The following is an 11,363-nucleotide window of genomic DNA, read 5'->3' as shown; positions in this document are numbered from 1 at the left end:
TGAACAGGAACATGGTTTGTGTAACATTAGCAGCGCATTATTAGCTGTTTGATAACATAGTCAAGCAAAAGGATAATCATATTAATTACTGTTATGTGTCCGATGTTGTAAAGAGCGATACCCTTGTGCAGCGTTTACCTCGATAAGTTGACCAAGTGGATCTCTGAGCTGGCATGAATGAGTGAAGGCGGGGCTAATTTGCATATTCATTGACCTGCATATATTAAATGAGGCAAGGGTGTCGAGTTACATTGAAACTATTTTAAGGCATGAAGAAATTTCACAGGAAAAAAAAAGTTTAAATATGTCATTTTGGTGATCAAAGATGATTGAAAATTATTGACTATAGTGGGACTTTAATACTGACATACACTACTGTTCGGAAAAGTTTTTGAAAGATATTAATACTTTTATCCAGCAAGGATGCATTAAATTGATCAAGAGTGACAGTAAAGACATTTATAACGTTACAAAGTTTTCTATTTCAAATAAGAAATATTTCTTGAGTACCAAATCAGCATATTAAAATGACCTCTGAATGATCATGTGACACTGAAGACTGGAGTAATGATGCTGAAAATTCAACTTTGACATCACAGGAATAAATTACATTTTAAAATATATTAAAATAGAAAAAAAGTTATTTAAAATTGTAATAATATTTCAGAATATTAAAGGGATAGTTCACCCAAAAATGAAAATTTGATGTTTATCTGCTTACCCCTAGCGCATCCAAGATGTAGGTGACTTTGTTTCTTCAGTAGAACACAAATGATGATTTTTAACTCCAACCGTTGCCGTCTGTCAGTCAAATAATGCTAGTGGATGGGAACTTCTACTATAAGAGTAAATAAAACTTGCATAGACAAGTAAACCCTGCGGCTCGTGACGACACATTGATGTCCTAAGACACGAAACGATCGGTTTTCACTATGTCCAACTGCGTTCAGCACTCGTTAGTAAGGTCTGACAGTGGCAGTGATGTCTCGCTCTCATTGAAGTATATGCGCGAAACTTCACTGCCGCTGTCAGAGCGTGATCAGACCTTACTAACGAGTGCTGAACGCAGTTGGACATAGTGGTGTATTAGAGTTAAAAAATGATATAAATACTATTCGGTTTCTCACACAAACCAATCGTTTCGTGTCTTAGGACATCAATGTGTCGTCACGAGCCGCAGGGTTTAATTTGGACTTGTCTATGCAAGTTTTATTTACTCTTATAGTAGAAGTTCCCATCCACTCACATTATTTGACTGACAGGCGGTAACGGTTGGAGTTAAAAATCATCATTTGTGTTCTACTGAAGAAACAAAGTCGCCTACATCTTGGATGCGCTGGGGGTAAGCAGATAAACATCAAATTTTCATTTTTGGGTGAACTATCCCTTTAATGTTTTACAATGATTTTTATTAAATTAATAGCCTTGGTGAGCAATGGTATTTTTTTAATGTTAGTGTACCTATAATAAGACTACCGTATTCATGCTAATATAAAAAGTCTGATTTTTTAAAGAGGTTACTACTTACCAAATGAAAGTGGTCACTTAACATCTGCAGCTTAGTTTGTGCTACACTAAAATACATGTAGTATGCAGCTGCATGTCTAAAGGCACAATAAATTATGGTACTTGCAATATATAGAAAAAATAAAGAGGATCAAGCCAATAAAACAAACTGAAAGCAAAGACAAATAAAGTAAAGAAGATCTGTACAACGGTTTGACGGAGTAAAGTGATTTAATGAAGTGGCTCCATTGATTTTCATCTGTAATATACAGCAGCTCAAGGGAAGACTCAAAAAGGTAATGCATTCAGCACAGAGCTACATGGGAAGTAAATCCTCTTGGGGTATATCGAGATGGACGTCCATATCTGGAGTACACCTAAAATACAGACAACACAGTGTGTATCAGCCATTATACAACCCAAAGGCTAGTTCACCAAAGAAATGAAACTTCTGTCATCATGTTCTCACCCTCATGTCATTGCAAACCCAAAAGAAGGTATTCAGAAGAATGCTGTCTTTGCCCATATAATGAAAGTCAATGGGGTCCAAAACTACTTCAGATCACAATGAGTTTCATTGTATGGACAAAAACACTGATATATTTTTCAAAATATCTTCTTTTGTGGTCCACAGAAGAAAGCCATACAAGTTCAGAACAACAAATGATGACAATTTCATTTTGGGGCGCAAAGATATCTGTAAACGCGGAGGACTCCTTATGGAACATCTGCCTTTAAACATGGTCACCACAGCCTGAGACAGTTTGTTTAAGACCGGAAACACGAGAACTTTCTCTGCTGGGTCTCAGGACATCTGCAGATACTAAAGCCATGCCTCTGTCACGAGCAGAGAAGGAAATCCCAGATCTGTTTATCATTATCTCCATTTAATGGAAATCTTTTTGCAATATGATGCTCAGTGTGACATGATATGTGAACACACTAAATGTTTTTGGCTTGTTTTCCACGTTCTTTGTCCCCTAGGCCACAACACTTAAGAACCAAAAGTCCATATGAATAAATCTTTACTGTGATATAACCACTCCCAAGGGTGGCAAGAGGTTGTGCATGCACTCACAGGCCCTTGGAATAAAGTGTCCGATTGTTTTGGAGATATGACCGATTGTCATGGAGAGGAAACTGACATGCTGTTTTGGAACAGACTGTTGGGAAATGTGAAACCTTCATTAACCTTTAATGGGCGCCAGGGATTCCATGAATGCACAGCATTCTCTTGTTCTTCATTTATCTTTAAGATGGCCTTTGGAGTCTTTTCCAAAACTGTGTAATATTACACCATCTCCAACAGCCCAATACTTTTTCCAAACCAAGCCTTTGTTTGAAAGTAGATAGGGCATGTTTTCCGCTAGTTTATCAGATTTACAATGCTGGATCTCCAATAAAGCTCCTTGGGTCAGGGAAAGTGTTACTCATCAAACCTGTATAACTTTCTTCATCAGAACATAAAAGAAGATATTTCACATTTCTTGTTTATACAATGAAAGTCAAGTGGGTCTAATTTGGTTTTGGACCCCACTGTCTTTCATTGTATGGACAAAAACAGTTGAAACATCCTTCAGAATTTCTTCTTTCGCATTCTGCACAAGAAAGAAAGTCATACAGGTTTGGAATAACATGATGGTGAGTAAATGATGACAGAGTCTTTATTTTTGGGTGAACTAATCCTGTAAAGAGAGAGTTCTGTCATTAATTACTAACCCACAAGGCATTCGTTCATCTTCGGGATACAAAAGAAGATCATTTTAATGAAATCTGAGAGATTTCTGTCTCTCCATTAACAGCCTACGCAACCACTACTTTCAAGCCCCAGAAATGTAGTAATGACATCATAAAAGTAATCCATCTCCGACAGGCGTTCATGCAACAATGTCTGCTCTCGCTTTGGAGATAAATTTTGTAAATAAAGTATTTTTTTGCACAAACAAAGCACTCGCATCACTTTTTAAATTTGAGGTTAAAGGTCCTGTTCTTCGTGATCCCATGTTTCAAACTTTAGTTAGTGTGTAATGTTGTTGTTAGAGTATAAATAAAATCTGTAAAATTTTAAAGCACAAAGTTCAATGCCAAGCGAGATATTTTATTTAACAGAAGTCGCCTACATCGAACGGCCAGTTTGGACTACATCCCTCTACTTCCTTCTTTAATGACGTCACTAAAACAGTTTTTTGACTAACCTCCGCCCACAGGAATACACAAGAGTTGCATTTGTAGAGTGTGTTTGTCGCCATGTCGTCGAAACGCTGTTATTTTCATCCCGCAGTCCAATCACCGGGTCTGATTCCGGCTCAAATTGATAGGGTAAAATTAAAGACATGTTTACAATAACACTGAGCGCGTGCATCTCCACGTTATGGTAAGAGGCATGACCTTTCCGGGCAAGGAGCGCTAAGCTGCTGTCGAATCACAACACAGGAACCGCTGGCACAATCAGAACTCGTTACGTATTTCTGAAGGAGGGACTTCATAGAACAAGGAAGTCATCAGCTCGTTTTTATGACAGTGGAAACAGCGGTATACAGATAAGTAAATTATGTGAAAAATACTGTGTTTTTTTACACGCGAAACATGAACACATGTTATATTGCACACTATAAACACAATCAAAGCTTCAAAAAACCACGAAAAACGGGACCTTTAAACCACTGGAGTCACATGGATTACTTTAATGATGTCTTTACTACCTTTCTGGGGCTTGAGAGTGGTAGTTGCGTAGACTGTCAACGGAGGACAGAAAATGATCAGATTTCATCAAAAAGATCTTAATTTGTGTTCCGAAGATTTACAAAAGTCTTATGGGTTTGTTACGAAATTTTTGGGTAAACGAAGACTTTAAATTGTTTCTCAGTGCATGAAATGAGCATCTTAACCTATATTAGATGTTAAACCATCATGGGCTGTGTGCTGTCAGTATGTTTGAGTAGGCTCTTGAAAATGAAGTGTTGCTGTTCTATATCTGTTTATGGGAGGGGTCGGGTCATACTAACACTGTTAGACATTTCGAGGGGTTTGTTGAACTTCCTTTCAAGTGGCCAATTTTGTGAGAACTTTTCTCTGCAACTGCAATTACTGTATAACTTGGGAATGCTTCAACTGAAGAGCTTGGCAGCGTTCTTGTGTTAATTGAGGACATAAGAACTGTTTGTGATAAAGAAGCTGTTTGCCTCAATAACTCAGTCTCAATGTCCTCATCCACTCACTTATCTGATTTCAGGAAAACATCTGGGAAGATCTCTTTCCTGATGTTTGGTCTTGATTGTTGCAGTTCCTGAATACTCTTCATTAGCTCTTCGTTCTTCTGCTCTAGCTCCATTATCAGCTTAAAAATATATACAGTAAATATACAATGTAAATAAATAATTTAATTTCCAAATTAACATACTTTATTTATTAAAATAATTTATTGAGTCTACATTAATAATCAAAATAATCAATTAACTTAAAAAATAATCACTTTTCTGAGCATATTAATCTCTTCCCTCATTGTGCAATTCTGTGAAGCCACTAGTTTGACAACAGGAGGGACATGGGATTCTTGTTTCTGAAAATCAAAAAACAAAGATAATATAATGCACCTAAAGTTGAGAATTAACTCCATTAAAAAAATTAAAAATATAAAATTTGACATAAAAGAGCTTCTTTACCTCAATAATGGCAGACAGCACTTCCTGTTCTCTTTTGCGTTGGCATGTCTCCAAACTGACCATTTCTTTCTCAAACAACAGAATCACATCCTCTTGCTCTTCCTGACAATTACAGAGGAGAAACATATTAAAACATTATTGAACACTGAAGAGTTGTTATGGGAGCTGGAACTATGTGTATTTTAATAAACGAAGCATTTTCCTTGATCTAACTTTGAGTACTTTTTACTCTTTACCCATCAGATGGCCAGAATGTTCATCCAGGCAGTAAGTCCTGCTCATTTTTTACCTTCTGCATCTCTTTCAGTCTGTCCAGTTTACTTTTCATGTCTGCAATCTGGAAGGCCTTGACTGGGAACTCCATATCTTTGTACGTCTTCAGGAAGCGGAGCTCTTTCCGAGCCTTTACCACCTCCGCTTTTACCATGTCCAACCGCTTCTGCAAACCTGCACTTATAAGATAGTCAGCTGAAATGTGTTGTTGCAGTTTGGGGTTGTTTGTTTTTGCTTTACCATTAACAGCTATAGCAGCAGCTACACTACATGGCCAAAAGTACCAGGATACCCAAACATGTAGACTTCTCTGTGTGCACAGGGGCATTTTCATCGCAGGAACAGAAGAGGGCCTCATTCTACATTAAATGTTTATGTGTGCTCGATTTTATGAGCCTGCTTGTACCGTTCAACACTTACACAACAATATATTTCAAATAAATTCTGTTTTTCATCAAAGAAAACTAAAACATGGTTTCTACAAAAATATTAAACAGTTAAAGTTTTTAATAAGAAATGTTTGAAAATCAGCATATTAGAATGATTTCTGAAGAATCATGTGACACTGATAATGAATGCTGAAAATTCAGCTTCACCATCACAAAAATAAATTACATTTCTAACTGTTATTTTAAATTGTAAAAATATTTTAGAATCCTAATTTGTTTTTATTTTATTTTTGATCAAATAAACCCATCTTTGGTGAGCATAAGAGACATCTTTCAAAAACATTTAAAAAAATGTACAGACTGCAAACTTTTGAATGGTAGTGTAGCTGAAATAGCAAAACCAAATATAGGTGCAAGCAGCAATTACAGGGCCAAGCACAAAAACGGCACAAGAAGCCAGCCAACATGGCTGGGAGCATTAGATTAACTGCAACAGTGAGCAATTAAAGACCTATTAAGATCATTTTAGGCAAAAGAGCTGAAAAATGATCAAAAATGAGGATTTACTGGTTAATCACTTTCGACCAATAGGTGGCGCTGTGTCCAAATTGTTGTGGTATGGTCAGACTGAGGTGACAATGACACTTGCAAAGTTTGGTGTCAATATGTCAAAGCATTGCAGAGATACAGCTTCAAGATTCGTTTTTGCATCATGCCTCAAATTCTTTGCTCCGGTATACGAAAATGGTTTGACTTATCGACTTGAAATCCATAACTTTTTGTTGGCATGGTCAGAAGATGATACGGTTCAATTTTGGTGAAAATCGGAGCAACGGTCTAGGAGGAGTTCGAAAAAGTATGCTTTTAAAGAAAAACAATATGGCGGACAGGAAGTTCAGCCGACTATGGCAAATTTGATATCTGTGTTCTCAGCATGACCCAAGGAATCTACTGAGACAAGTTTCATTACAATCGGTTAATACAGTCAAAAGTTATTAGCATTTTTGTAAATTTTGTTATAACTTTTGACCACAAGGTGGCGCTGGTCGGAAACTTCTCAGGCTCCTTCAGGGCATTGTGCTGATGACCCATACCGAGTTTTGTAACGATACACTAATGCGTTCGTAAAATACAGCATTTTAGCACAAAATTCAAAATGGCCGATGGCCAAAATGTCCGATATGGGAAAATTGGATATCATTCGACTCGGCATGATGCCCCGAATCCAACGAGACCAAATTTATGTCATCACAAGCATGTGATGACATGTACCAAGTTTGGTCTGAATACGATAAAGCGTTGCGGAGATACAGCCTTGCATCTATTTTCGCAAGCACTACGTAAAATTCGTTCATGTGTTTTTCGAAAACGGTTTGAGGAATCGACTTGAATTCCATAACTTTTTGTCGGCACGTCCGAAGATGATCTGGTTCAATTTTCCTGAAAATTGGAGTAATGGCCTAGGAGGAGTTCGAAAAAGTATGTTTTTCAGAAAATTCAAAATGGCGGAAAAAGTTTCATGACGGAAAACGACGTCATAGGGTGCATTCGATTTTGTTTCTAGCCCTTACGGTTCAAAAGTTATTAACACAAACATGAGCGCAACTTTGGACAGCTGGTGGCGCTAGAGGGATTGAGATATAGACTCCAAATTTGCTATGGACATAGATCAGACTGTCCTCTAACTGTGTGCCAAATTTCACAACTTTTTACCATACGGTTCTATGGGCTGCAATAGACTCAAGAGCGGAAGAAGAAGAAGAAGAGAAACTTGTTCATGCTTTCATCACCAGCAGGGTGGATTATTGTAATGGGCTCCTCACTGGTCTTCCCAAAAAGACCATAAGACAGCTGCAGCTCGTACAGAACGCTGCTGCCAGGATTCTGAGCAGAACCAGAAAACATGAACACATCACACCTGTCCTCAGGTCCTTGCACTGGCTTCCAGTTGCATTTAGAATTGATTTTAAAGTACTGTTACTTGTTTATAAATCAATCAATGGCCTAGGACCTCAATACATTGCAGATATGCTCATAGAATATAAACCTAACAGATCACTCAGATCATCAGGATCAAGTCATTTAGAAATACCAAGGGTTCACTCAAAGCAAGGAGAGTCTGCTTTTAGCTGTTACGCCAGCCGCAGCTGGAACCAGCTTCCAGAAGAGATCAGGTGTGCTCCAACAGTAACCACATTCAAATCCAGACTCAAAACACATCTTTTTATCTATGCATTTGCTGATTGAGCACTGTGCTATGTCCGAACTGTTTGCATTTTATTTTATACGTATTATCTTTTTATTCTTTTAATTCCTTTTCCTGTTTTTATTTCATTTTTAATGTATTTTATATCTTTTATGTATCATCTTGTTATTCTGACTTTTTAATGCATTTTAAATATTGCTGTCTGGTTGAAAGAGCTGGGAGAATTAGGAAGAAAATATTTGTGATTAGGTTAAAATTTGGTACAAACCATGGGGAAATTTGAGCTGTGGTGCATGGTTAGGATATCTCTGGATTACAGTCAGGACATTTTCCAAAGGGGGAAATTTCCAAAGGGGAAACTTGAACTGCGTTGCATAGATAAGATATCTCCGGAAGGGGGATTAGAGCTGTGTGGTGCAGTTTGAGGTGTCTTGGCAAAAGGGGAGATTGAAACTTTGTTTATCAGTTTGAAGTGCCTTAACAGGTTAGTAGTCCTGTCGTGTGAGGAAGATCCATTCAGATCTGCTCTGATGGATAGATCCGTTTAGATCCACTCTGACGGACAACATCAACAACAACAAAAAACTCCCTGAGACTTCCTAGCTCATCCATCCAGATAGCAAAATTATCTGTTTTTACTGTTATTTCTATTCCTTATGTTCTATTTTTATTCTTCTTCTTTATGTAAAGCACTTTGAATTACCATTGTGTATGAAATGTGCTATACAAATAAAATTGCCTTGCCTTGCCAAGAAGAAGAAGAAGAATTAAAAAAAAAAAAAAAAAAAAAAAAGCCAACAGATACAATAGGTGCCTACGCACCTTCGGTGCTTGGCCCCTAATTAATTAGAAAAAGGTTTCCACATACTTTTGGCCATACAGTGTATAAACTGCATTTAAATGCAATAATGAAAATAGTAGGGCTGTAACAATATATCATATCTCAATATATTGCAATACAAAAATGCAACAATATCGTATCGTGGATTGTGACAATATGTATTGTGTATAGTTCACCCAAAATGAAAATTTCTGTGAAAAAAAAAAATCCAAGTTTGCAGCGTTTTAGTGTCAGTACTACACTGAACTAATCGAGTGCAGTGTTAGATCAGTCAGGCCACGTAGGCATAGTGCTGCGACCAGCTGATGCGGTCAGCTGTCAAATCGCTCCAATCACTACCATTCTCCTATTAGACACGGGACATATATATGTGGCATTACTGCTCGGTAAGTATGCTCAATCTGCTCGCAACCCTCCCTCCCTATTATAAGCATGAGTATATTACTGTGCACCTTCTGGTTGTCATCTTCTTTTGTTTCAGATCACTAAGGCTTTCAAGTCCTGGCTGGCATGGACCTCACTGCTGAGAGACACTCATCCTCATAACCAAGCTACAGTATAGACGTCCCACTGCCACATCTACACGATTACCACTGTTCGCTTTTAAAGACATTACTAAGTGTCTTAATTGTCTATGTACTTCCAAGCTGATGATTCCAGGCGGTTAATGTTAAAGCTCTTGTATGTTCAATTAATTTTGGAGCAAGAACCCCCATAAGGAACCATACCGCCAAAGATAAACTGTGTTTCAAGAAACTCAAGTAACTTGCAAAGTCGTCCTGTCTGAAGTCAAGTCAAGTCAAATTTATTTATATAGCGCTTTTTACAATTGGTAATTGTTTCAAAGCAGCTTTACATGTTAGAGAACTATATATAATGTTGAATATAATGTATAATAATGCAATGGGGGAATATTTGTGTGTCCTGATAATGCCAAATGTCTTGTGTTAACAGTAAAAAGTGGCCTACATTATTTTAAATATATCTAGTCAGTGACAGAGTGCAAACATATTCATCTGAAATAAATCTGTGTTTTAGCATTAGAATCATAAATATTTTTATTCTGGTGTCATCATTGTCCTGTGCATTGGGTTACCAGCACCAAGTACAAGCCTATTCATTTCCACCCCCAATGTAATACCAAATTTAGCACTTTAATCAAGTACATTTTCTGTTATCCTTTTACCATATGTCACAATAATATCATATTGTGAGTTCAGTATCGTGATATGTATTGAATCGTGACATGAGGGTATCGTTACAACCCTAGAAAATAGCTAAAACATAACTGATTGTAAAGTGTAGAACTTCAAACTAACCGTTGAGATGAGTCTGTGAAGCTTCCTCTGTATCTGTCAGCTCTGCCTTGGCACTTTTAATAAGACTGTCATCCAATTTTTTCAAGCCTACCACTGATCTCTAGAAAGTACATAAGAGATCAGATGTCACTGGTTAAGGGAACTCAATAATTGTGCACCGTTGAAAAGTATGAGTTCAGTGCTCTGTGTACAGTGGGATCTAAAACGTAATACAATTTAGCTCACCCTCATTTGTGCACTCTGTATGAGCAGTTCTTTGGCTCTGGAGACTGAGCTTCTGTCTGTATCCATAATGATTCTGGCCATCTGCAGATTCCTCTCTTGAAGCTGTTCACAGTGCTCCTCCAGGTCTTTTATTGCTTCTTTTCTGGATGTGATGAGTAACTACAACAGATTGCAGCTGTCAACATTGTGTAAACTAAACACAAGTGAACTATTAAAGTCGCCTTTCCTGCTTGACAGTACACACCATCAGTGTTTTGATATTGTCTTCCCTCTTTGAGGTGATCTGGTCCTGCTCCACTTTTTCAGTTGTCCTTCTTGTAGAGAGTTTGGGGAGTGTTGTGAAATCATTTTGGACAGTGTTTTGAAATTTCCCTGTTCATAAAGCAGAGATTACAAAACAATGCATAAAGACAGACATGTCTCACTACAGTATTACTTTCATCCTTATCCATGTTTATACCTGATTTTCCAGTTGGAGATGGTCTGATTTCTCCTTTGTTAGATGATATGACTGCTTTATGATGAAGTGTTGCCCAGAGCAGAGGCTTAGGTCTTGCACTTCGCTCCCATTTGCTATAATCCTTGAAAAATATTTTAATAAAAAATGTTTAGTCTAACTTTACAGAAAGCCATACTCATACATGGAAGAATAAGTGGAGTGTACTGCAAACCTTTTCATTATCTGTGACAAAATTCCCGAACATTACATTAATATTCACGTAACAATAATAAACACAGTTTAGTCAGTCAGTCAGTCATACCACCGGATGAAATTTCAGCATCTCTTGAAGTGTCATGATGCGGTTTTCTTCACTGGTAAAATCAGTTTTGTCGATATCAAAAAGTCGTCGAGAGTTCTTTAACAATTCCCGTAGTCTAGAAGTTTGCCATAGCAACCGGAGATACACGCCTGCGTACTGCGTACTTCTGCTGCCATCTAGT

The 11,363-nt window shown here is 37.5% G+C and overlaps 1 protein-coding gene across 2 annotated transcripts; it reads right to left on the bottom strand.

Moving 5' to 3' along the window:
• Positions 1–1,718: 1,718 nt before the first annotated feature.
• lg21h20orf96 (linkage group 21 C20orf96 homolog) lies at positions 1,719–11,338 on the bottom strand. Of its 2 annotated transcripts, none has more exons than XM_048173501.1 (10): positions 11,183–11,338; positions 10,882–11,002; positions 10,666–10,793; positions 10,422–10,580; positions 10,197–10,296; positions 5,458–5,615; positions 5,169–5,270; positions 4,979–5,065; positions 4,725–4,843; positions 1,719–1,883 (listed from the first exon to the last, which is right to left on the bottom strand). In XM_048173501.1, exons 1-10 carry the CDS (start codon positions 11,216–11,218, stop codon positions 1,823–1,825), a joined length of 1,071 nt encoding a protein of 356 aa, XP_048029458.1. In that variant the 5' UTR covers positions 11,219–11,338; the 3' UTR covers positions 1,719–1,822. The 2 variants fall into 2 exon arrangements, with proteins under 2 accessions (XP_048029458.1, XP_048029459.1); XM_048173502.1 differs by having other exon boundaries at positions 11,093–11,312.
• Between the last annotated feature and the right edge of the window lie 25 nt (positions 11,339–11,363).

The sequence above is a fragment of the Megalobrama amblycephala genome, linkage group LG21, assembly GCF_018812025.1.
Source record: "Megalobrama amblycephala isolate DHTTF-2021 linkage group LG21, ASM1881202v1, whole genome shotgun sequence".
Classification (NCBI taxonomy): domain Eukaryota; kingdom Metazoa; phylum Chordata; class Actinopteri; order Cypriniformes; family Xenocyprididae; genus Megalobrama; species Megalobrama amblycephala.
This window is presented reverse-complemented; position numbering and strand designations above follow the sequence as displayed.

Bases quoted from the DNA above. Each gene is read 5' to 3' on its own strand.
- lg21h20orf96 (XM_048173501.1), bottom strand. From the start codon at position 11,218: ATGACACTTCAAGAGATGCTGAAATTTCATCCGGTG. The intron at 10,581-10,665 runs GTGTGTACTGTC...AATCTGTTGTAG, and splicing joins ACAATATCAAAACACTGATG to TTACTCATCACATCCAGAAA. The intron at 5,271-5,457 runs GTAAAAAATGAG...TGTAATTGTCAG, and splicing joins GACTGAAAGAGATGCAGAAG to GAAGAGCAAGAGGATGTGAT.